Source organism: Myiozetetes cayanensis, unplaced genomic scaffold, assembly GCF_022539395.1.
Source record: "Myiozetetes cayanensis isolate MyiCay16 unplaced genomic scaffold, myiCay2020 scf1, whole genome shotgun sequence".
NCBI lineage: Eukaryota > Metazoa > Chordata > Aves > Passeriformes > Tyrannidae > Myiozetetes > Myiozetetes cayanensis.
The window spans coordinates 47950716-47977209 of NW_026086604.1; the positions used below are offsets into that span (position 1 = coordinate 47950716).

General features: G+C 40.9%; 1 protein-coding gene across 1 annotated transcript in view; it reads left to right on the top strand.

The window, feature by feature from the left end:
* Window positions 1–8568: 8568 nt before the first annotated feature.
* EMILIN2 (elastin microfibril interfacer 2) overlaps window positions 8569–26494 on the top strand; it is a 35806-nt gene continuing 17880 nt past the window's right edge. Inside the window, exons 1-4 of the mRNA XM_050321573.1 lie at window positions 8569–8731; window positions 8867–8989; window positions 22725–22900; window positions 24520–26454. Of these exons, the coding sequence (XP_050177530.1) occupies window positions 8607–8731; window positions 8867–8989; window positions 22725–22900; window positions 24520–26454 (2359 nt within the window). The 5' untranslated portion in view covers window positions 8569–8606. The remainder of the gene's footprint in view (window positions 8732–8866; window positions 8990–22724; window positions 22901–24519; window positions 26455–26494) is intronic.

Sequence of the window (26494 nt, forward strand, 5' to 3'; positions counted from 1 at the left end):
TCTTCCAAGACGATATAAAAACACACCCTTTTTGGCAATGGATATTTCCTTTTAACAAGGAAAGACAAATTAAAGAGCATACAAGCCCGTGGCTGACCAAGAAAACTCGTCCACACAGCCTGCAGCAGGAAGGATGCCAAAGTGTAATACGTGTCTGAAAGAATCGGAGGAAATTGTGTCGTCAGGAGGTTTTGATCTCAGGTAGGAAAAAGGAAACTCAAGACTGATCTGGACTCATCTCATGGATAACTTAAGGATGCTGCTGAAATCTCTGAGATGTTCTAAAATCTAAATATTTATCAATATACATTAATACTTAGCTAAATGATATTGTGATGCAGAATGGAAAGGTCTGTAGTGAGAAAATTTAAATATATATTTAACTATTCCTCTCTATCTACCCATTGCAATTAACTACATGGCCATTGCTTGTTAGGACATGTATTTAAATCTACCCACCCACCTGTCCCTGGAAAAAAACAATCAACAAAACCATCATCTGTGTAAAACATTTCTGTACTTCCCCATATTCCATGGACTTTACTGCCCAAGTCATGGAATTACTTTAAACCAGCACGTCTGAACAAAAGAATATTTTGTGTTCTTAATTAAACTATTGATTCTTGCCTGAGCCTTTGAAAGAGAAGGTGACGGAACGAGGCACACAATGCACACAAATGGTATCCAGTGATGTTATCCAACAGAGTTTTGATTGAAAGAAATCTTGGGTGCTTAATCTCTGGTTTTCATAGAGGTGAGGGCTGTTAATTCCCATCAACACCGGTGGGAGAGAAGTACTTACCTGCTTTAAGGAAGTTGCCCTTGGCTCATTCACTTGCTTAACTGACCAAACCAGAGCACTGCTATCACCAGGTTATTTATCTGCAGCCCTGAGAAGTTCAGTATATGTGGTTTGTGCAGTTGGATTAGCACAGTTAGACTCACAATTAGGATACAATGCAAAGCATTTATCAAGAATAATTTCTTGGAAAGATCTGTAGAATAAACACAGATAATTACTCAGTGAACTCTGTGAACAAAACAAGATTTGAACTTTCTTTTTTCCCTCATTTTAATCTGCTTCTTACTGTATTTGTCTTTGCAACCACACATCCCTCCAGAAGGTATTTAGGGTTCAATAGTGGAACATTTACAGCCAGACTTTCCACAACATACTGGAGGCCTGAGGAAGAATGAACACTTTCCCCTCAGACCCATCTAACAGAAATTCATGTTAGAGTACATGAAGTACAACAAAGCACAATAAAATAAGGCAAGTGTGTGAATAACAATGTTTCATGGGATTTGAGCATATGATCAGAGTAAGATGCTGCCCACCCTTACAGCCTGGACCTCACCACCTCCTCTTTCCACACTTTGCCTCCAATGCCTTTTTGTGTCTTACCTCTGTGTGATCTTATATCTGTGTGATTTTAGCAGTCACATTCTCATGCAGCCTCTTACATTTTACTTCATCTTTTTCCTTCTTTTGTTTAACTTCTCGTTTTTTTGAATTGCCACCCCCTTGGATACTCTTGAATAACAAACAGAGAATCAAAAGCAACTGCAAGAAAAGATCAGATAGTTTCCTTTGCATTTCACGCTGCAGCAACAAAAAAATTGTCATATTACAGTACTGGAGTTTAGAGGTGTGCTCAGACACAGGAGGAATATTATTTGCTGCCTGGGTCTGATTTGACTGTAAACTCTTTGGGGTAGAAGCTACGTGTTCATTTCCATGAACTGGATTGTGACAGCCTTACTACTGTGTAGGAAATCTTGCTGCTTTAGTAGGCTTGTTCACATGAAAGTATTATAACCTCATCCTGTATTTGTAAGAGGTTGTTAATGTCCTTCCACACCAAAGGACCTCTGGGGACTGAGCAGGGGGAGAAAACTGCCTAGGGAAAGGGTGTGACCTGCTACACGGCACTCTCCTCCCCCCCTTCCATCCCATACTTCTCCATTTCTAGTGCTCAACATGCCTGGCTGCAGGAGCAGGGCCTGGAGCTGTCGTTTAGCTTTGTTCACCACAAACTGAAGTCATACATTTTGAGTTGTAGTTTATGAGATTAGTGAGAGACACATACACCATGATCCAGTGAAAATATAAGATTGGAGAAGGCAGACGAGAAAAGAGCCTTTGTGTTTGTTCCTATATTTTATCTGAATTTTTCCACCTTCAAGTTGCTGTCACCTTAATTAAAATTTACAGGACAAATAATGAGCAGCACTTTCTACTAGAAAAATCCAGGGAGAAAGTAGAGAAGCTGAAGAAATTGATTCACTGTCCAAATGGCTGAACTAGAAAAACTAGCCTACACAAATCTTCTTTTAAAAACATGGTGGGTGTGACTGCAGAGAGGCATGAAACAGTTGTGGTCATGGTCTTTACCTAACGAGGTCTTATTTCAAATATTCCTGGCATTTTCATGTTTGGTTAGCTCGCCTTAAAATACAGATTTTCTTTGAAAATTTCTTTTATTTTTTTAATGATTTCTAAGTCTTCTTTACATTATGCAAGTTGAATAGAAGTTAAATTTAACTTTGTTTTTAAGTGCAAAATAGATAAGGATCAGAAGAAATATAGAGAAGGCCTCCTTAAAATTAGCAGTCAGTTTGCTCCTTGGGAAATAATTAGGCTAGGAGTTATTTTTTCCAAGGAAGCAAGACTGATGATGTGAAATACAGTAATAGGTCTTACCAACATAAAGAATGTTCACCTCTCGTTTTCAGAAAGAGATTATTATTTTAATTTTAAGTGGACTTAGTGCATTTCTAATCAATTCCTTGAAATAAACCAACATCTATTACACCTAAACAGAGATTATAGAAATTTGCATCTGTTGTAGTTAAACTCACATAACTTTCTTGCTTATTTAAAACACCAGGAACTTCAGCCAGAGAGTGGATAAACTGATGAACACGGAATTACAGCTTCAGAATCATTTTCTATCAGAAACAATGTCATTGTTTAAAAATCTGCTGACAACTTTGTCCCAAACACTGTAAAATCTTATGCCACTCCCTTGCTCTCCTTCCCAGCTCATCTCTAAAAAATTGTGAAAGCTGAAATCTGTTATGTTCAATCAGACAGCGGCACGTTGACAAGGGTGGTGCATGCTGTGAAATTCTGGAAGCTGCCCCATATTACAGGTAAGAACTGCATGCTAATTAATGTCCTTAGTTTTATTCTTTATTCTGAAATACTGCACTACCATCAGAGGTGAGATATCAAAACAAGCAACATTTGAATAAACCCTTTACAGCAAGGGCAAACAATGCATACACTTTCAGATTTGGTCTCTCAAGTATGTTCCAGCAATTTGCCTGCAGGTTTCTGAAGGGTCTGTGCACAGGTAGCAACTATAGCTTTGTATGAACCATCTTTGTCCTGTTGAATATGCAGGTTAGAGCAGTAGTAGCTGTGGAAAGAACAGAAGAGCATTATGCACCCTCTCCTTTGAGGTCACTTGGCAATTTCACCAAAACACAGAAGAGCAGACACAAAAGAAACCTCTTCCCCATATCTCCTCTAGCCTCCCATCCCCATCCCATCTGCCAAGAAATGCTGATCTCCTCTGATTCTCTTTCCATTGCTCTTTAGCTTCTTCCACCTTAGCGCATGTGTCAGCCAGCTCAGGCTTTTCACTGAAAGATCCTGCGGGGCAGTAAAATGTTTTTGTCTGATTGTCGTCCTGTACCGTGATGTCCAGACTTCTGTGGTTGGAAAACCATGGTAACAGTGGATGATACATCAGTCTCTCACACTGTATAGTAAGTAATATTAGAGCACTTAACTTTTGTACAGAAGCAATATAGACCTTAATCACATTATTTTGTTAGCTGTCCCAACTATTCAGTACAAAGTAGACAGGATGTTCCACAAAGGGTGGCATATTTTTGGTTTATGATTCTCCAGCACTCAGGCAGATCATTCTTCCTGATGGAGAATAATGTATATTGATCTCTCCTGTCCTGCCTTGAGGTCTTGAACAGATAGTAATGGTGTGCTGAGACAGCTGCTCCCAGGGACTGGCCTTTGTTTATTTTGTTCTCTAATCAAACCCATAAGTACGACAATAAAGAGCATCAGTTTCAATACAAACACCTAACATACCACAATTAGACAATGCTTGGGCTCTTTGCAATACACTGATTTGTTTTTCTGTTTAAATAAATAAACTTAGCACAAATGTTTTTCCACAAAAATGAAGGAACACCAAGGAAGAAAGGCTGGAGTTTCCAGGTTGCCTGCCCATGCACTGAAACATCCCCACCACCACTGCCAGCTAGATAGGCAAATACAGCACTTCAGTCAAGTGAAGATGTGTCCGAGCACTGGTCAGGACCACAGGGGCTATTTCTCTGCATACTCCAAAGCTCCTAGAATGGATCTCTGCTACAGAACTTTCTTGTGTCATTAACAAAATCTCTGTGTTGCATAACTATTACTGCCCTTCAAGGTGGCTCTTCAGTAAGGAGAAATCCAAAATATTCTGTTCTCCCTCCTTTCGTTTGTTCATTTATTCATCCCTGACTAGACCTTGGATTTTTTTGCTCTAAATTAATGTGTTTATAAAGAGTAATTTTATTAGCATCTGTTATTTACTTTTCACTCAGTCATTAATTTTCATTAAACATTCACAGATAAATATGTGTCTGGCTTTTCTGAGGTGATTACACATAGAAATTTAAAAACTGAAACCTGCCTCTTGCAATGAGGAATAATTTTTTAGAAGATATTGCAAACAATGCTCACAGTCAGATCTGAGAGGGGAAAAGTTGGAGAACACCAATCCTAGACTCAAATTAGAAACGTTTATGTTAATGTTAGGATTACCACGTAGTGACCTATGCACCAGGCCAAGTGAATGTGACAGTACATGTACCATGTATCTGTCACTGATATATGTATCAGTGAATGTATCACGTCTCTGCAAAACAGTATTCAAAACCCCTCTTTCCCCATGGAGTGCTTTTACGAGTATATCCAAAGCAGCGTGCATGATACACCTCAATCCAAGCTTTCCTCTGTTATCTTGGAGTTTCCTACAGCCTCCTTTCAAACTTTCCTTTGCTCTCTAATACCAGTTTCCTCTTTCCAGAGGGACACTGTGACCTGCTTTGACCAATGGATGGAGTTAATACAGGACCAAACCGGGGAGAAGTACCTGAAAGACCTTCTGTGCCACAGACAATATTTCTAGATGAGAGACCTTTTTTTATTACAGAGAAGTATCAAGGGAGTACGAAGTCCTCTCTGAAAACCACAAGTTATTTTGGCAATTTTTTGAGGCGGGGAAACTGAAGAAAAGGAACTCAGAATTCACAAAGAAATTTATTGCTGAAATCTACAGGAAAAAAAGCTGATAGATAAGAGAGGTAAAGTGCAGGGAGAACACCATTCCTGCTCCATGCACCACACCACTACAGACACATTTCTCTCTTGGGGGTTCTGTAGTAAATACTCTGATAATGTTTTTGCTATTTATTCTGCCCACCTGCTCTGTGCACTTTTGTCTCTCTGGCAGGCCCTTGCACGTGGCCCTAATTGTTTCCCCATCATTATCTTGTTATGAAGTATGAAAGTGTGGTTGATCTTGGTGCCAGGAACACAGAGAGGCTGCTTAGTAAAGAAACAACAACTTTAGAACATTTAAAAGAATTTATGGAGTCACATCTGTGATCTCCTTCTCCCAAGGATACATGTACTGAGCTTGCCGGTCATCGAAGATCCCCTCAGTGTGCTCACAGACTACATGTTCCATTGGTAGGGAGGGGTGGAGAGATGCTTTCCATGTACTGAAAGGATCATCTGTCTTGGGATTTCTGTGAATTTTAGAGATGAGAGGACATAGCACAGAGATACAAACTGTCTTCGTAAGAACACGATTAACCCTCATACTTATGCTCTGAAATAAAACTAGTTACACCCACAGAAAAAATGCAGCCATGTGCAGAGCTTGGACCACATCTTACAGCATGCACCTGAGCTGAAGATTCTCCTGACAAAGTCCAATTTCTGTACTGGTTGCAGTTGAATCAGCTGATATCATAGGCCCAGTGTGAATATCAGAGGAGTTGAGCTCTGTGCAACTGCCCAAATTCATCCATTTCTATTCAGCACAATAATTCCATCACAAGTCATCCCCTGCTGCTACTCCTTACTGAGCCATCGTACAGTCACACATAAAACTTCACTCCATGAAGCAGCACTTGTATTCAAGTTCCCAAAGAGCTCTGGTTTAAGCAAGAGGAAGAGAACGGTCCTGCAGGATTTTGTTTTTCAGTGTTCTGGCTTATTTTAAATGAAATAAAAACGCACTGTGGTTTGCAGTGGAAGAAGTCTTACATAGCTTTTTAAAGAAATGGCAGCAAATGCTATCGAAGTTCTGTTTCATAATTTTTACAAAGTAGTTGATCCAGACAGTAAGGTGATGACTACATATCACAAATCAGGAGAGTGACTTTCTTGCACAGTTATTGAGTGAACATTCACAGAGTCCTGAAGTTACAGGAAACTCCTGATTCATTATCTGTCATATCCATGGGGTAAGCAAGGGCTGTAACAACTCTACTTCTAATGGTGCCCCATGTTATGTTTGGTCACTCAATTGAGTCTACAGTTCACATGTTAGTAGGGTGCCCTCATGGCCAAACAGGTAACATCTGCTTTATTTTTCTTCACCAAAATATAAGCTCAGTGTTTTGCATATGGAAATATACTGTTGCTTCATGCTCATTTTGTTTAAATCAGCCTATTAATTTTTGTACTATGCAGTCATTCTCAAGATAGGCATGACCTCAGTCTTTTATTATTTAATGACTTTCCCTTTGTGGGACAACATACAGCTCTTCCATGTTGCTCATCACTTGGAAAAGGACTAACTTCATGAGTTCCTCAAGTGAATGAGGAGGGGGGGGAAAGTAAAAAAAAAAGCCTTCTTCATTGTTTTTTAGGTACTGAACTCTAGTCTTGCTTTCTTCAGGCTGGAGAAACTCCAGATAATTTCTGCCAGCACAAATATGAATGATATGCTTCTGTGAATCTGAACAGTGGCACAGTAAATTGTTTAACCCTTGTCTGAAGTACAATTTCTTAAGACAGTGAGGTGCTATCCTCTTCAAAGCAGCTTCAGAGCATTAGAAGGGTTTCAAATGAAATGGGACAGATTGAAGCAACAGTCATAATCTCATCTTTTCCCATTACTATTTATTGCCAATGAAGTGTTCCTATGCATCTGTAATGGCTCGCATTTCTCTGGGTGACAGGAAGCTTTAGTGTATATTTCCACTGAAACAATTTCTAAAAAAACAGTCTGAATGCATAATTTTGACTTCAACATTGAAAAGTCATTTCCCTGCAGACTTAGAGGCCAAGTGAAGTTGTCAGGTGAGACCGACTGTAAGACTCTCAGATGAAACCTTCCTGTTTCAGCAGGTTAGGGCAAATGATGAGGACAGCAGGCTGCTGCCTACAGCAAAAGACAGGGCCCAGCCCTGCTGCTGGCTTTGCCTGCCTGTGAGACCTAGAAAACCCTGAGCAGCTGCTGTGGCCATGGGAGGCCTGGAAACATGTGGACAGGATTAGGGTTGGTCAGGCTCAGCATCATCATCAGCAGGCACTGCTCCCAAAACTCCCACCCAAACTCTTCTCCACCCAAGCATTGCTGTCTCCATTCCCGTCCTTCCCTCTGGTGGGAGCAGCCTGCCCTGGCCCAGCCTTGATGCTTTGTTCAGTTTTGCCTCAATCCAAAGGTCCAACCTGCAAAAGAGCAGGAGCTGAGGAGGACAGAGGAGCCCCTGTGTAGTCCTGACAGTGGTGGATGGCCTCACCGCGGTAGGTCAGTCAGACAAGGTGCTTGAGTTGGATTTTAACAGCCAGGTCAATCGGAATGCCCATGGCTCTCTCCACCCACTGAACACCTCTCCTTACAAATAAAGGCTAATCGTTTATCACTCGCAAAGGCAGCCACCAGCACCCTTCCCATGCCAATGGGTTGGAATGAGCCATCGGGCCATGCCATGCCATGGTACTGGTGTCAAGCAGGACCACAGGGCAGCAAGCCCTTCTGAGCCTCCCTCACACACATCGGGAGCACCACCTGCAAACCTGGAGCCCACCGCGTTTGCACCGGCCCCACCTAAGGGAGAACCCAGTGCCCCTCTTGCCCGCGGTTCGGGGGGTTGCCCTCTGTCCCAGGACTCCGTGTCACCGGGAGAGGGGGAGCTCTTCCTGAGGGGCCCGGCCCTTTCCCCCCATCCAGTGGGAACAGCCGGCTCGGGAGCGGGCTGCCCCGAGGGGACCCGCTGATGGTGGCGGGTCCCACGCGGGTTCGGCGGCTCCCGCTGCTGCTCGGCCGGGGGGCTGGAGCGCGGCGGGGGCCGGGGCCGGCCGGGCGAGTGGAGGGGAGAGGCGCCTCGGCCGGAGGGGTGTGCGGAGCCGCTGTGGAGGGCGGAAACGGGGTGGGGGGATTTGCGTCAGTGAGGGAGCTGGGAGCGGGCGAGGGCGGGCGGGACGGACGGAGGGACAGACGGACGGAGGGAGCCCTCCGAGAGGCACCGGCTCGCCCCGCTCGCCCGCCGCCGCTGCCCGCCGCCCCATGGAGCTGTGCCCGGGGCCCGCCGTGCCCTGGGGATGGGCGCTGCCGCTCCTCCTCGCCCTGGGCGCCGGGCTGAGCCACGGCACCCCGCACCTGCCGTACTCCCGGCCGGGCTCCCGCAGCAAGTGAGTACCGCCCGCCCGGAGCGGGATTGGGAGCAGGAGGCGCTGCCGGCGGCGGGGCGAGCCGGGGCGAGTCGGGGCAGGGGATCTGGGGCGGCGTGCGGGCTCCCTGACAGGCGCTGTCTTTCCACCCTCCAGGAACTGGTGCGCCTACATAGTGAACAAGAACGTGAGCTGCTCGGTGCTGGACGGGACGGAGAGCTACGTCCAGGCCCAGTACAAGTGCGCCTGGAACCAGTTCCCCTGCCAGCCGACCCCGGTGTAAGTAGCCGAGGAGGCGACCTCGGGAGGGCAAGCGCTCGGCCACCCGCTGCCAAGCCCCGGCGCGGAGAGGTGGCCCCTGCGGCGGCGCTCGGGTGGTTCCCGGCACCCCAAAAGCGCAGGGCTGGGGTAAGAGGGCGCGGACAGCCCCTGCTCCCCAGCACGCCCCAAACAAAGCACTCTCTCATTGCAAACATCAGGCGGCCGGAGCTAATTGGAGCCAGATTGAGCTGTTGGTCTGTGCAGCCAGCCCGCCGAGAGGGAGCTGCGCTGGCACACCTCGTCGGCGCGGTGGGGCGTGCAGGCGGGCGAAAAGCACGCGGGCTGCTTCCCGTGGACGGCGGGAACGCCAGGATCTGCCGGGAGCGCACCTATATGCTGATGGGAGCGCACCTACGCACCCTGGCTCAGAGATGCCAGGGTACAGCCACGCTCAAAAGCGGTTTTATAGTTGCTCTGTGTTGCTGGATCAAGAGAGAGCCAGGAACGTGAGCCAGCTGCTTTACAGTCTGTGTATCCCTGTCCGTTGCCCAGCAAGGGGAGCTGCCAATGCAGAGATTTTTACGGGGGTTTATATAAAATTACTTGTTTGATTTTAAGCTTCATGAGTGTGACCACGTGCTGGTCTGCAGAATGACCACCTACAACACAGTATGCTGCAAGGCTGTGTGAGCCTGCAGGTACCGTACAGGGAACAGATGTATCTCACTTACCTTCTGACTGATTTCAGGCAAGTCCCCTTTCCTCAGTTTCCCACTTGAGAAGCAGTAATATTTGCACGTTTCTGATTGAAAGCTCTTGGTGATGTGCACCTTGTGAAACCATTTTACCTCTCCCAGAAGTCACTGAAAGGACACCCACAGATTTTCGTAGGCTCAGGCTTGGGCTGAGGTGATGATGAGGATGGTTTTACAGTAAAAATTCAGTAACTAGTTTTTATTTTGACATGAAACGGTGAGAATGAAACTGATACTGCTACATCCTGGGTACTACTGAAATAAGACTGTGGACGTTGATGACACTGCCACCCTGGGGCCCGTGACAATAGGTGCTGGGTGTTTGGCACTCAAATGTGCTGCTTTCTGTCTGTTTGGGTTGCTATTTTCGTATAAAAGCCTCAGCTTTTCTCTGTTGGAAAACATAAACACTAGAATTTGAGAGGAAAAAATAAAGACAGCAGGCAGCTGAGTAACACTCTCTTGTGTAATATCCCGTTTCTCTTTGGAGTGTTGAACTGGCCATTTTGGACTTGTGACTGAGTTTATGGGCTGTGTAATGGGGTGTGCCCTCTATCCTGAGAAATCTCGGTAGTGGAGCTACAGAGGAGTGAGGAGTGGTTGAAACTGAGCTCTTTAAACAAATAAATCACCAAGCATTGAGATAAGGAATTTCAGAGGCGGTAAATTAGGACTTTCGTGGACTATTTGCTAGTGGATAATGAAGAAAGTGCAAAGGCATTGCTTCTAGCCGAGGAAATTCCTGAACTGAAAATGTTTGAGTGTGTGAGGTCTTTGGCAGGAATAAGAAGGGGAAGCCCATCTTGAACAGCAGGCTGGACTGCATGACCTCCAGAAGTCCCATCCCTTTCAGATTTCTTTGTGGTTCTGTGAAATGGCATTGTCTGTCCTTGTGCTTCTGAACATCTGGAGCTGGCTGCTGTCAGAGAGAGAATATGGGGCCCAACAGGCGTTTGGTCTTGCCAGCTGTGTCCAGTCTCATGGGGGTTTTTTGTTCTTTTGAGAATGGGATTAGATACTTATCATAAGACTTTGTTTCCTCGATTTGACTTTCTCTGGTGAACATCACTATTATTTCCTTCATAACTGTAATGGCAACTGCAAAACAATTCTTTATTCTTAACATAAAATATTTTAAGCACCTTACATAGCACCAGCTGATTAACACTGAAAGATTGTAGAATATCAAAATCTTGACATTTTATTGTGTTCAAAACTTTTGAACTTTTTGACTTTTATTTTTCTGTCTACTGGATATACACCTTCTCTTAGTGCCAGAGTAGGAAAGGAGCTAATCCAAAACATTTGAAAGACATGCCTCAAATCCTGCAAATCCTAACTTCTGTCCTGTGAATTGTTTAGTTCATAAGGAATGGTGCTCTGAATAACAAAATGTGTTTATGTATGTTTATTAGCTAATGCTGACATAAATAGGAGAGGAAAGAGCTATAAAAGCAACAAAGAAATAACTGTGAGGACTTTTCGGAAATTATTCTCTTTCCTTCCTTTATACACTTGCATAGAGAACTTAAAATGAACTAAATACCAGATATTCATGGTAATAAAGTACAGTCCCTGTGCAGTCTCCTCCTGATACCCAGGGTTTATCTAAGAGCTCATTCAGCTGCAGACAGTGGGGACAGTGAGATCCAAATCAAACAAAGAGTTCCTTAACTGTATCATAGATCTAGGGGGTTTATTAGTGCTTAAGTACTGTTAGGTCTATTTTTTAATCAGTCAGTGGATTTACTGTTGATTTATGTTAGTTGAAGACTAGGTTTAAAGAACCTTCCTAGTGTTTAGGTACAGTCTAGGTTGTGCATAGCAATTACTTAGATTGCATTTTATATGGGAGCATTTCATTGCCTTAAACATACAGTGTACTCCCAAACTCCATGTGTTCTTCACATACAAGAGAGTGTGTATTCAGATTTGGATTATAGTCAGCACTGATTGTTCTTTTAATTTATTTTTTTTTTTTAGAAATACAAAGCTCTGATGATTAAGCCTAAAAATCATATGCATGCATGAACCCTTTTTATCTACCCTTTAGGCCCATTAAAATATAATTTGTCTGGAGAAAAAAAAAAAAAACAACAACAAAATCCCCTGTTGGGATGACTATACTTGTAGAAGTGTTAACTATAATTTCACTCAGCTAGGGGGTGTATTTCCTGAACTGTTAAGTTGAAATTCAGGAAATTATTACACTTCATTGTTTAAGCGTTCTATAGGTACTTGGGCTCGATAGTGCATTTCCTTGCTGAAAAGTTGGTGAATGCTTTGGCTCATTAAGGTGTCAAGGATAAATGTGAGTTGAAGTGTGGCTGCTTAAGAGATAGGAAGAGAGGGAGTAGAAAGAGCAGAAAGGCCCTTTGAAGTATGTTCCCTTTGAAGTATGGGGGGCTCCTGATTTATTTTTCTTAAAACTGTGAGTAGCAAAGAAAGGAGGAATGTTGTTATTAGTAGGTTGTTGGGCTAAAAGGTACTTACACAAAATATTAATGTTTTTACCCACTAAAAAGAACTTGGATGTTTTGAAATATCACATTACTTCATAAATAACTGGCCCCTCCCTGCTTCTTTTGTTGTGAATTGCCTTTCCTAGCTTTCTTATGAATGGTTTGGTAACTTCATTAGCATTATTAGCAATTTATAACTAACAGCATTGTCTGATTCTAAATAAAAAACGTATTGCCCTTGTGGTTAGATCCTGCACACTCTTTAGGGTTGTGGCTTGTTCTGGTCAATGTAGCTGCTTCAGAGTAGCTACAGAGTCATACCAGTCGTTTGTTTTGCCTTGTGTTCTGCAGAGTATGTTGGGACACCTGGCTGTACCGTAGGTTCTCCAGTTTATGGCCCAGCATTTTTTGGAAAAGCTACTCTCACTATTAAGGTTTCGATTTTAAAGTTTAAAGTGAACTGAAGTGGCTGAAGGAGAGGGATGTTTTCTGGGTTTCTGTCTTTGCTGCAGAACTGCAATAGGACTACCCAGCAAATCAAATAGAAAGAAATTTAAATTGGTAAGAAGCTCTGGAGGGTATGTAACCCCTCCCCATGGCTCCCAGCTAACAGGAGAGCCAGCTTCAAGGTTAGATAAGGTTGCTTGGAGCCTTGAAAGAAGGGATGTTTTATCAGATCTTCTAATTCGTGTACCAACCCCCATTAATTATGCTCATGTGAGTAAAGATATTTGTGGGCTCTGGTCCTCTGTCCTTAGCTTGTGAGAAGTGAATTTCATGGTTTAGTGTAAGCTTCTCATCATAACACTAATGAATCTTTAATAAGAAAATCCATTATTTCATTTTGTTTCACATACTTAGAAAATGATGAATGAATCAATAGCTGAATTGGCAAACCTCTCCAGATCTCTCCTTGAGCAATATTTTCCAACTTCTTGTTGTTTAATACTTTTAAATGAGCGTAAATAGGCCCACTGCCAAACTAATCACGGTTTTGTTCATTGCCCAGAAGAAGATTTAAAGCAAAAGATTGAAATAACTTTAGAGAATATGACCATTAGTTTTCTGCATTCACAAGTATCAGGATAGATGACTCCTTATGAGTAAAACACAGATTTTAATAAGCAGCACTCAGTGTTTGTTAACAAAATAATACTAAGTAGAAGTGGAAATATATTACTGAGGAACAGCATATGAGACTTCCAGTTTATGTTAAATGGCTTCATCAATCTGGCAACCCCAGAGCAACCTCGGTGGAGCACATCAGCACCGGTCTAGGAACATGTAGGAAATCCACATCTCATTTTCAACACTTCAACAATCCCAGTGTAGTTTTCACTGAGACTGTTCAGTTGCTAGAAATTAAGCATACAGACCAGTGTCAGAATGCTCAGCATCAGGCAGGCTCAAAACCTCAGATACACAAGTCAGCACAGATCAGAGCCTGTGCCTTCCACCGGCCTCCAGCAATACATATCTCGTAAGAAAAACTTTCAGGATGCACAAAAACTTGAAGGGAAAGTGAGAGCTGTTTAATGTTTCTCCTCCAAGTATCTATAAAGGTCTTCAGGATTTTTTTTTTCCAACTTCTTGTATTTTGTATGAAGCAGAGTTTCTTTGTACAGGCTCCAGCTAGCTGACTACATAGGGAGGTTAGCCTAAGGGGTTGTGCATTGAAAACAGTAAGGAAACTTAAAAAACTTCAGTCTCCTGGAGTGCTTGTTTGAAAATCTTTGAGGGCCTGCTGGGTGTGGTAAGCTTTCCTGGCTGTCTCCCCGAGCCTGAAATTGTGCATCTCTGTCTCCACACACTGAACGCAACAGAGTCTTTCTTCTCTGTGAACTGGACAGGGAATTTTAATTTCACACATCATCTGAGTTGTTGCAACAATTTTAAAAAAAATCACACACGGCTCCTCACTTCCCATTAGTGTAAATACTTAGAATTTTATGCTTTTCAGGTTTGAGAAATGCGTGACCTGAAGGTCTGGGGCCTCTTCTGTTAAGCACCAAACTGTTGCCAAAACAACAAATTTTCTCTTTTAGGGAGTTGCTGACCCATTTAAAGCGTATTTTGTCATAAATCACCCAAATAACCAAGGAACATGCTGCACCATTAGAAAGTGGGCAGTGCCACTTTTACACATTGTGGATTATTGCTCCCATCTGACTTCGGTTTTGCATTCACATCTCATCTTTCCTTTCCCCTCTGGTTCACTTTTGGCTTGGTGTCTTCAAAAGTAACAGCTCTCAAAACAATGCTCCATTTTATTCTGAAAGTTGGGTTCCCAGCTAATCCCACAGTTAGCTCTTGAGTTCGTGAAAGTATTGGTTATCTGTTCTACCTGTGTGTGTTTTTAAATAATCTGTCAGCAATAGCTAATTCTAGAGCATCCTAGGAATCAGCTTATTTCATGGGCAGAGAAGCCGGACAGATACTACTGGAGCTCAGTTTCTCAGGCAGCTTTATCAGTAGCATTGATCTACATCCTCACTTGACCTTTTCACTGGTGTAAGGTGAGAAACTCAGCCCTTGCTGCTGGAAGAGGCACGTGAGTATGTTGTTAACATATATTCTGTTGCAAAATTGCTCCTGTTCCATCCCTGTTAGACTACATCACATTGCTGCTCTACAAAGTTTTCCTGAAATCCTTTTGAAAGGACTGTATTTTCAGGGTTTTCCTATCCCATTCTGTTTAAGTGGGATTTTAGTAGCTTACTGTTGGTCTGTCACCATGTGTCTGACTGGCATAGATATATCTTGTGACAAGATAGAAGGAAGCAACCATTTAAGATAATTCAAGATTGTAAATCCCAAGAATGAAGCTCTGCTTTGAGCTTTGCCACAGGCTGTCCATGGCTGCAAATTACTTAAATGCATCCTATGTCTTGGTTTCGCTGCTTCTAAGAAGAGGATGCCTACCAAGTGGTAATTTATGAACATTAGGAGTATTAAAATTTCAAACTTCTGAGCATTTCCTACTGGACTTTAGTGGTCAGCTCTTTGAAAATAAAATCTTCAGCAGCTGAGAGTTAGACAGATAGGTATTTGTGTGTGTGTGTGTCTGTATGAAGATACGTATACAACAAGAAGAAATAACTAGTATGAGACATGAAGTCGTGTTTTAGAGTGTGCAGTCCTTTGGCTCTTTCTTCCCAGGAAGAAACGTTTCTCTCCCAGTAGAGAAAATTTCAATCTCATCTTTTTTTTGATAGAAGAATTCTAGCTGAGTGGCATGAAATTCCCTGTGTAAGTAATAAACAATGGCACTTCTGGAGGCTTTGAAAGGAGCTACAAATGAAACCATGTGGTGTTACCTGAGAATAGTCGAAAGTTTTTCTCTTCTAACACTTCCTGTAATCTTCTGCCTCTCTTATTGAAAGAAACACCCAAATTCTGAAGTAAAATTCAGGATTCTCTCAGATTCATTGAAATAATGTTCAGCATTGAAGAGAACTGTGTGTGAGAGATCGGCCTGTAATGAGCTGATTTGGGCACCATGATCATCTGCTCCTTCTCCTTCCCTGGCCCCAATAGGTGAGACAACAGTTTTATTTAGAAATAGGGAAAAGCAAATTTTTCCTTCCTAGCAGGAGGGAGTAATGCAATCACCTGTGCCAGGTCTCTGCCCACTAGCAATTTCTTCCATCGTGCTTTTCAGGTAGCATGAAGACACCAAATAAAAATAAGCACTGGAAAAAAGCGCTTAGTCTGTAATGCTCATTCTTGTTTTATGCAACATTTAGTAAAATTATCGTGCTTTCATAATCAAATACTAAAACAGTCATTGCAGTGACCTGGATGGGTGATTTCTTGGTTGTGTACACAGCAGGCAGTTGTGTTTCTGTGGATGCATAGTGCTTTGAATTATTCTCTTGCTTGCCTTGAGCTTCAGTCCATGTTAATGCTCTCAGCCAGCAGCGGTTTTTTATTCAGGATTTAGCTCAGAATAGATCTGGTACAAATGTTGGCCATGCTACACATTAGTGAAAACTTTATTAAAAGCTCCCTTGTGTACCTGTGTGAGCCCAGAGAAGCGGAGCCTCCTTGGTCATATGTGCTAATGATACTCATCACAACTTTATGTTTTCCAGAAGGGTGCCTCAAAACTGTGTTTTTCCCACCACAAAAAAAATTGAATTCTCTGTGGTTGCTTTTTGTAACAAATATTAGGTCCTGATTATTATGTTATCTGTAGACCTGGCCATGGCATTTCGGGATCTTCAGTTAAGATGTCTGTGACTGGGCTAGTGGGTAAGGTCAGTGGCATTTTTTTCAAGAAAAAGTAATTCCTCAGACCACAGTGCCTGCAAAGACATGTACTGACCTACTTCATGTAAATTTTGGGGGAAAAAAAAAAAAAAAAAGCCAGCTAAAGGGAGAATAGCAGTGTAAAGATTTTCTTAAGTCTCTCTGTAAGAAGCAGTTTAGTTTCTCTATGGCCAGATCAAAATGGAAAATTATTTTGGGCTGCAATAGGATTTTTTGTAAATTGACTTTGTAGCGTTGTATAATTGGAATTTATTATGGCCTTACTGTCTTTCACTTAACACCTAGACTTCTGTAGGTTACTCTATTCCTGTCAAAACATCTTTTCACTGCTTGCTGTAAATGCCTTAGGATAAACTCTTAGTAAAGACACATTTTTCTCAAATTAAGCTCATCTGTGGGCTGGAACACAAGCTGGCTGCCAGTGCTGCTGTGCAGTAGTAAGGTTATAAAAGAACAAAATCCAGAGGTGGGGTTGGACTCACCCTGAATTCAGTTGTCTACCCTTTGTACGGAGGGATGAATGTGCGCATGGGAACTTAGACATGCAGTAATGGTGACTCAAATGCAAGTCAGTGGTGTCCAGCATGCTCTGTAGGTAACTGGATGTAAATAATGACTTTAGGGTGCGATTCAGCCCTGGTTTGACTGTACTGGCTGTATTTACTATTTCTATTGGCCATCGTGGAAATACAGGCAACTAGTGCCTGTCCATACCTACACAGGAGGCCCCTGAAATCCAGGAGTGCTAAAACTCACTGTTACAGCAACCCTGAAGTCTCCCACAATTTCAGTGGAACTAGGATTTCTAGCACTATTTGTAGGGATTACAATTAGGCCTGCAGTCTTGGGAAACAGCAAACTTGGGATCAACTGGTTCTAGTTTAGTATTTGTGTAGCATAAACCTATAAAATAAAAAATGTTTGGTCAAAGTACGTTTGCATTTAATTTCATCTAGGTAGTATTTTTGAGAGTGACTGTGTGTTACTTCAGCACTCACAATTCAATCTGTTTTGGAAATTTAGATGACTGGGTCTGTATAACTGGATAAAAATAACTAGCAGACTATATAATTTACAAAGAATGGATCTACATTCAATAAAAGCATGTAAGAGTGAAGATTTGTTATCTTATATTCAATAAGACAGCAGTTTTCGGGCTGCTGAAGTATGGGACTTGTTCCAATCACTACAGAATTTTGGACCAACCTTAAAGCTTTGTGCTGAGAATAAACATTTTATACGCTGCTTATGTAGAAACATATGCTGATTCAGCGGTCTCTTCCTCACAGTGAGGATGTAGTGGCACTTATCTCACTGCATTTCCCAAAAGGTTGAGTGTTAATATCTAGTTCCAGAACTGAGCCATATGTTTTCCCACCAGTTTTGTCCAAATGTTTCTGATTTGTTTTATCGCTATTAGGTGACGTTACAAATATCAGTGTTAACTGTTTCCTTCTGTGGTTTAGCACCATGAGAATATTATAGCTTATTTCCTAGTCAAAATGTTTAGCATTTACAGCAAACGTGAATTTTTAATTAAGCATTTTCCTAAGGATATACTTCTCTTTCAAAGAGGAGGAATATTTGAATGCTATTGTCACCCTGTACAACTTTATTTCAGCTGCAAAACACTTAGATATTAAAAGTGAAGATTTGCATTAGCATTCTGAATGTGTTTTCTCATTTGATCAGCATGTTCAATTCATGGTGAAGGTAGTAGGTGTTGGTAGTTATAAGCCTGTTGTGGCAAGACTCCTGAAAACCAGCTGTTCTTATTTTCTCTGTTGCTAGGAAAGATTAGAGACTGTTGAAAGAATTACTTCAGTTACAGTTTTTGTCTCAATTTATCAAGGGGATATGACCGTCATCTTGGACTAAAGGTCCATAGGAGGATGGGGTGGCTAGGCACAGTAAGTGCTGATATATTGTATGTAACTTTTAACCACGTAAGAAATTACTATTTTTTAAAATATCTTTAAGATTCTTGTAAAAATAATTGTATGTAGTAACACTTACATGACTAGCAGAAATCCAAGTCAACTGCAGGAAGATTTGGTGTTTTACTGTTTTTTAATTGCGTTACAGCATTTAGAGGCATTAAAGCAGAGCCTCAATTCTTTGAGAGACTTCTGAATTTTTTGTGAACCCTTTTGACCAAATTGCCTCCCTAGATAACTCTGTAAAGATTCACACCTACCAGATACGTGATGTGAAAATTGATGATACATTCTAACCATGTAACTCTACCCAGCCTCATAGAGAACCAACATTTTGTATCTCTGGCTACATGGAGTGCATTTCTTATGTTTTATAGGTTTGTGATTGTATGTTATGCATTTGCTGTGACTATATGTGAGCAATTGGGTTCAGAATACTGCAGAAATAAAGACATTTCTGATTTGTGTATTCTGGTAGCTCCCAGTCCTATGTCTTTCACATACATAGAATCACAAATTATTCTTGGGATGTGGTCCCTCGCAGGAAGTTATGGTTTGTTTTGTTAGAACTGTAACCAATAATACATTGTGTTCGATGATGTTGGACTGTTATATCCTGGCAAAATCCTGGAAGTGTCCAGCTCCTCCACTGAAATTCATTGAGCAAGCAAAGTTCTGGCTTTAAAAAACTTAATTTATGATTGAGAATCTCCTCCAGGCTGGATGCCTGCTGGTGAGTGTCATTTATCAGTGCAGCTGGACAGTGCTGGCACAGTGGCACCATTCCTTGCATGGGCAACTTGCACAACAACTCTGCGTGAGGTATATCATTAGTAGAGAAGCTGCATCAATGAAACTGGGGTTTTAAAGAAATTTTTATTTGAGTGAATTTAAATTAGAAAAGTGTCAGTGTAAGTTCCTGTTTCCCAGCCTTACATGACTAGCCTTCCTGGAGGAAATGGGAGTAGCTCTGTGATTCATTCAGCTGGACTGGCAGAATAGAGAAGGAATAGTTCTTGGTAAGTAAATCCAGTAAGAAACTTTAATTTCTGAGCCATCCATGAGTATAGCTGTCTTGTTACCATAGATCAAAATGTGAAATATGAAAACTGTTCTAGATCCAGATTTTGAAATATTCTGATTCTAGCTTATTTGTTCTTCTAGGAGAATTGTGGTTTAGGATTCAGGTTAGTCTGTATTTGATGTGCCATATCTGAAATCAAAACAGATCCAATTTGTGTGTTTGCTTAAGTTTTCAAAGTGGCAAGAATTTGTAAGAAATGGGCTGCTACAACATTTTAAAAGTTGTAGATGCACAGTGCTTATATTTTATAATTTAGAATGTGAGAATTCTTCTGCATTTCAAATAATTTATTAAATCATATTGAAGGATTTTATGCCTCTTAGGATCATGAAACTATGAAATAAAAAAAACTATGAAATAAAAAAAAGTAAGAATGTCAAACATGCTTTTTTTTATTTTTAAGATGGAGTTATAAAAATTTGCACATGAAAAATATTAAGCTTGATTTCTTTTTATTTGTTTATATTCTTCTTTTGTGTCGTATGATTTGTCTGAATGTTGAAGTCATCTTAAAGTGTCTGTGTTGATGAGTATGACTACAGACAAGGTATAGAGAGAGAAACTTGTCAAAAATATGATAGAAAATCCTCATTCTTTAATTAGAGCGAAAAAGTGCACAATTTGCATAAAACTAGTTCTTATTCCTTTTATAAAAGTACTTTCAGCTATATTCTTAAAAATTTGTTAGGAAAAAAGAGAGGTGTTTGAAAATAATCAAAATACTGTAATTTTCAGGAAAGGGATTGGCCCTGAAAGTATAGAGAGGAACACACACAAAGTTTGGAGCAGTTAAGTGCTTTATGGAAATCAGACAAAAGTATGTACAACCATTTCCGGCATGTGAACACTGATCTGGAAGTTCAAAGTTTGCATTTCAGTAATGTGGTAGTTGTGAGAGAGGTTGTAATGACTCTCAAAACCACTTCAAAACACTAAAGTGTCTAGCTAATCCTGTTGCTCCTGACTCTGGCAGCTAGTTGGAAGGAAAGGATTCAAACCCAAATTATCTAGACGTGATGTGGTTTAATACTTTAGATAAGGGAGAAGGAAAAGGAAGTTCCTGGGTGGCCAGGATATTGTTCTTCCCAGTGTTGCCCTCTACGTTGCACTCCTCTATTTAATTTTTAAAGCACTTGACCTTGGGGATGTCTATACGTTATGTTTGTTAGAGGATTCAGCAGATGTTTCAGTAAAAAATTGTAGAAGAAATGATGAGCTGGAGTGCAGTCTACAGCTGTTTCATATATGGTGTTGCGAAGGCAAAAAAGGATTGGAAACCCACTCTGAGTTTACATGCTCCAAGTCAGAGTCTGAAAACTGACAGCCACAGCAAACCACTGTAGTTATGAGCAGCTAATAAACAAGAGATACAGCACAGCCTGTCCCTGCCTTCCTATGTAATCAAGAGGCTTATTGGAACAAGATACTCTTGGCCCAGAAAGTGACTTTTTCCCATTAAATAAGAAGCCATAGACAGAGTAATAACACAAAACAACACTGAGTATACACAAAAATTAGAATGTATTTTGGCAGAATTTGGACAGGTATGGTTGGAAAAGAAAAAAATCATAATTAGTAGCAAACATTTTAACCACCCTGCTGCAAATTTGTTAATCAGCTTACCAAAATGGGACGGCAAATATCTGTCAGATGTGGGACATTATATTAAAATTATGTATCTGGAAGGGAAATATACTGAATAAAGAAAAATATGGAATTATTTCGGCAATTATATGCACTCATGGCAAGAGAAGCTTTGAAGGGTAACAAACTAACTCTCACTCTGTGGCTTTGAATAGAAACACACTCAGCGTGAGAATTTAACTCTTTCCATTTGATAGCTGAATACTGATTTTTTTTTTTTTACCAGTAAGGAGTTGTGCAAATTAATACAACAAAGTATTTAATGAAATATTTTGTGATTTTTGTGTGATAACATGGCTGCTTTTAATGCCTGTTCTGTACAGTATTCTCTCTCTGTCCCAAGAGACACTCCCTATGAGCCCAGCCAGGCTATGTGTGAAATCTGTTGCAGAGCTCCTGTAGAGTCCTTTGCTGCTGTTCTGTATTTATTCTGCCAGTATTACTGTTTTAGAGACATCTCAGCTGTGAAGTGAGTCTGTCATACATTAAGTGGATGCAACCTGTTGTTATAATCTGAAATAATCCTAAGGAAAAAAAGATCTGAAAATACTGTAGGGAGATAAGTAGCATGATGCTGGGTTTACTCTGAGAAACTAATTCATGTGAGAAATTGGGGCTTTTCATTTCTCTATGTTCCAAAAATACAGTTTTATAGAGCTCAGGCATCAGGTCCCTGTTTTCCTCATTTTCCTCTTCTCTCAGCCCGGAATGAGCTGTACCTTAAATTGATTTAGTTTTTATAAAATATCAGAGCCTCTGCTTAGAGTCTGATGGGATACCACAGCATCTGACCACAGGTGAACACGTGGTATGTGTATGAAGGAAAGTCATGGAAGAGGTCTATAGTTAAAGAAAGGTTCACAACCTGAATCACTTTGTCATTTATTAACTTATGAGGGATTAATCAGAGAAGCTCAAGGTTGTATGTACATAATGTGTGCAGAGGTTTGTCCGCCAGATCCTTTTCAACTTAACTAATGAAGTAGGAAAGAGTTGATTTCTTTGTTGGTTTAGTATTTCATCTGACTCCTTCTTTCATGTCCTTGTCTGACTCATGCTTTCAACGTTTTGCCCTTGTCTGGAATATCCCTTCCAGCTTTGACTGCTCCGTACCTATGGATCCTGATGAATGGTTTAACTGAAGACTGTGGAAATACAAGTGGGACAAAGCAGGCAGAAACATTTTTTGATGTCCAGAAGAGCCCTGTGGGTGGGTTTGCCATGAAGAGCAGTTATTAGAGGAAAAAGGTTTTGAATTTATAGAGTAATACATTGATGGCCACTGTTACTCTCAGTGGTGTCTGAGAAGTTGAATCTTCACTTGCCACAACATTTTATCCCTCTGCTCATATGTGAAAGCCCTTGTTCCATGGCAATGTTTGTTTTTCCTGATGTGACTGTGTTGAGCCCAGGTAACTTGAAAATCTAGACAGAACTGTTTGTTTGTTTGATGTTTGAAGCAGAAAATAAATCATAGATGAAAGTGTTTGATTTTCATTGGGGAAAAAAAAAAAAAAGAACAAAACCTGTTTTAATTTTACTTTAATCCAAATAGCAGGTTAGGTTACAGGTCGTTTAAAATGCTTTCTGTTTTGGCAGATACCGAACGAGTTTCAGACCTCGGTACACAGTTGCATATAAGACAGTGACAGAGCTAGAATGGAGATGTTGTCCTGGGTACAAGGGGGAGGACTGCAGGGAAGGACCAGCAGACAAGCCAAACACTGCTCGTCGTCCCACAACACCAGCGAGAGCTGTTGTGAAGAAAGGCGCAGGTAAGTTTTGGGTTGAATTTTGGTAGGCATGATCGTGTCTGGTTTCTTGTTTTGTCTTTCAAGGATAAGAACCGTTATGGCTTCTGTTAAAATCAACCACTGGCAGGTACAAATGCCATGTGGAAGACACTGTGTGGTGGGAAAATAATAGGCAGGCAATAGCAGTCTTAATATCGAGAATTTCCTGAAGAATAACAGAGGGTTGGACTGTAGAATGCAGGCTGGAAATGTCAGCTGACTACTCATGGTTCCAGAAAATCTTTGTTTTAAGATTAAAGTTTTTGTGAGAATTTACAGGGGTTTTTTTTCTGTGATTTCTCCAATGTTCAGAAAAAAAAAATAATTTAAAAAAAATTGAGAAGAACTATTATTAAAGCAAAAAAACCCACAACAGGTACTAATTTTGATTATACATAATGGTCCCTAGCAGTTTCACAGTGTTTTGTTCAAGGTTGTGCAGATTTTACAGATTTTATATTAGATTACCTGCCTTAATAGTAAGGAATAAGGGAATAAGTAAGGATAAGCCTCAGTTTCTCAAAGAGTATTTTAAAGAGTGAATGACATTTGTTTGTGTAAGATACTGTCTTCTGAAAGGGCAAGAAGGAGTGCTGTTACTGCTGTATTATGCCTTTTCTTCATTAACAAAAAATGATAAACAGATGTTTCCTTCTGAAGGGCTTTTTCCAACATAATTGGAGATTAGTGTCACATATAGCGCTTAGTCAGATTTCCACATGTGTTTTCTGTGTGGTAGAATGCATTGAATGCCTTAAAACATGGTTTCATACTAGTCCTATGGATTATATACCTGCTTTAAAAAGAGCCTTTTAAAATATTTTGTTACCCCAACTAAAACATTATTTCCAAAAGATGATAATAAGACATCATGATATCTGTATCATTCTCCTCTCTCCTAGACTAAATAAAAATTTACTTTGACTTTTCCTGAAGTTTATCCTTTCCTAGCCTCTGATAATATTTTATTGTTGTTGTTCTGGATTTTCTGCAGTTGTCACACATTTTGCTTGAAACTAAACATCCAGAATGGCACAGGAAGCAAGTGTGATAACTGGAGTACCTTGCAGAACCCCATCTCATGTATGGGATGTATATTTGGACCTCAGTTCAGTAAAATACTGGAGCACAAATCCACTTCATGCAAATAAATGGCTGACTGCCTCTGAAGTTTTCAGTGGGAATTCAGGAGCAAATTATTGTTATTGGAGAGCAAATTATTGTTCTAGGAGATGCAGTGGTTCCAAGGTGATTGTGTTGTGATGTGTATGCATCTGTAATGGTCTGTTACATGTACTATAGCTTAGATTCATTGCTGAACAAGAAGGGCGATTCTGCTTGCCAGTTTATTTGGTGCTCTTGTATCTTGACAGGAGTTGGTCAATGTGCTAAAACTTTTCAGTTTGAAGGGTTTTTGATAATGTGTTAATTATAAACTACTGAAAATGAGAACAGAAAAGGCAACAAATTAAATCATTATTAATCTGCAAATTAAATCATTATTTGGTTTTAAAGAAAAGTGAAATTAACCACAGCTGATTAAAACAGGTAACACTGGGAATGTTTACATCCAGAGTTTGTCTGTTATTTCTGTGAAACAGATGCAGAACCAACAGAAGTGCCAGAGGCTCCAGCATATGAGAAGAGAATTCAGTTTCTTGAGGATGAATTGTTTAGACTTACACGATCTGTGATTGAACTTCAGTCCTCTGTGGCAGGTGTGAATGAAAACCTAAAGTTGACTGTACAAGAAGATGCTAGTAAGATGTTGGTCACTTGGCTGAACAACCTTTATGACCGCCCAGAGTCTGACAGTGCAGTTGGTGCAGAAACAGATGCTATTCATCTGCCTGGACTCCACAACAATAAAGATCAAAAAGACCCTTTTATTGATTTTGAAATGGAAGATATAAAATCTGAGCTAGCTGAGGTCAAAGAAGCCTTGAAGTTGAGGAATGATGAGCTGGAGGAACTGAATGGAAAAGTAAAAGGCTATGAAGGACAATTAAAACAACTGCAGGAGGCAGCACAAGGACCTACAATAACAATGCCCGGGGACAATATTTATCAGGAGTATATAGACTCAAAATTTGAGTCCCTCAGACAAGAAATAATGGAAGGATTTGAAAAGAAAATGTCAGATCTGAAGAACTCCTGTGAATGCAAACTACAGGATATTCAACAGCAGTGTGATGACAATGAAAATAACTGTGTAGGGATAATTGATGTTACAAAAGGAAAAGACAATGATTTGAAGAAAGAAATGAATACTCTCCGAACTCAGATTCCATCAAACGACTCCAGTTGTTGCAGCGAGGGTGAGAGAAATGATTTTGACCAAAAGATAAAAGACTTAGATAAGAAGATTGACAGAGTTGTGGAAGCGCATAGAATCTTGAATGTCAGAATAGATAACGAAATCATTCGATTGTCAACTCCAGATCTAGAAGACATGTTTGGTGAGAGGCTGGAGGAGCTTGATGCGAGGATGAATATTACGGAGCGAAATGCTGAAGAGCATTGCTTTTACGTTGAGGAAACCCTCCGTGGCGCTATAGCTGCTGAGGTAGATGAACTGAGAGACTTGTTTGACCAAAAGCTGCGGGCACTGGAGGTTAGGCTGGGTGGCACTATTTTAGAGATCGCTAATACCACGGACCCGGATGGAATGTTTATGAACCCAGGGCCCATCTTGCCCAGTGATGCAGGATTTGCAAATGAGGAATTTACAGGAGAGATTGATTTCCTGAAGAACAAGCTACTATCACTTGAACAACTCTGTGGACAGAAATGTCAGTCTGCACCACAAGCTACAGAGGACCTTCAGAAAAAGCTAGAAAACTGTAATGACAAGTACAATCACTTGCTTTTGAAAACAGAGAATAACTCTGTTTTTCTGCAGTCTCTAAATGGCTCTCTTAATGAGAAACTCAACTTAATTAAGGGTAACCAACGTGACATCCAGAAAATGCAAAGAGACATACGTGTGTTCCGGTATAATCTGAATGTCGTTGATAAAGATATGAAAAATCTTCAAGATGGTTTGAGTAGCTGCAAGGAGCAGCTTCTGGGTGTCAATTCCACGTGTAGAAAAACACAGCGAGGTGTCTTCCGAAAAATTGATCAAATGCAGAGGACATTTGCAAACCAAACTGCTCATCCCAGTGAGAATTGCTGTGGTGAAGTGAAAGAGAGACTAGAACAATTGAATGACCATGTTCTGAATGATCTTAGCAAGTGCAAAGAAAAGACACAAGGTATCCAGGAGGGTGTTTCGGATGTGGAGAGCAGAGTCTCACATGTTGAAAAAGTTTGCGGCAAGCTGGACTCTGTTTCAGATAACTTGCAGAGGATAAAAGAAGGTCTGAATAAGCACGTGAGCAGCTTATGGAACTGCATCCGTGAAATGAATGGAACTATAACATCTCATTCCACAGATATTTCTGGCCTCAAAAATTCTGTCCAACAGTTTCACAGTCAGGTCTCCAAAATCACCACAGACATCGAAGGCGTGCTGAAATCTCAGCCTGACACAAGTAAGTTTTTTCCTTTTCTTTTTTTTTTTCCTTTTTTCCT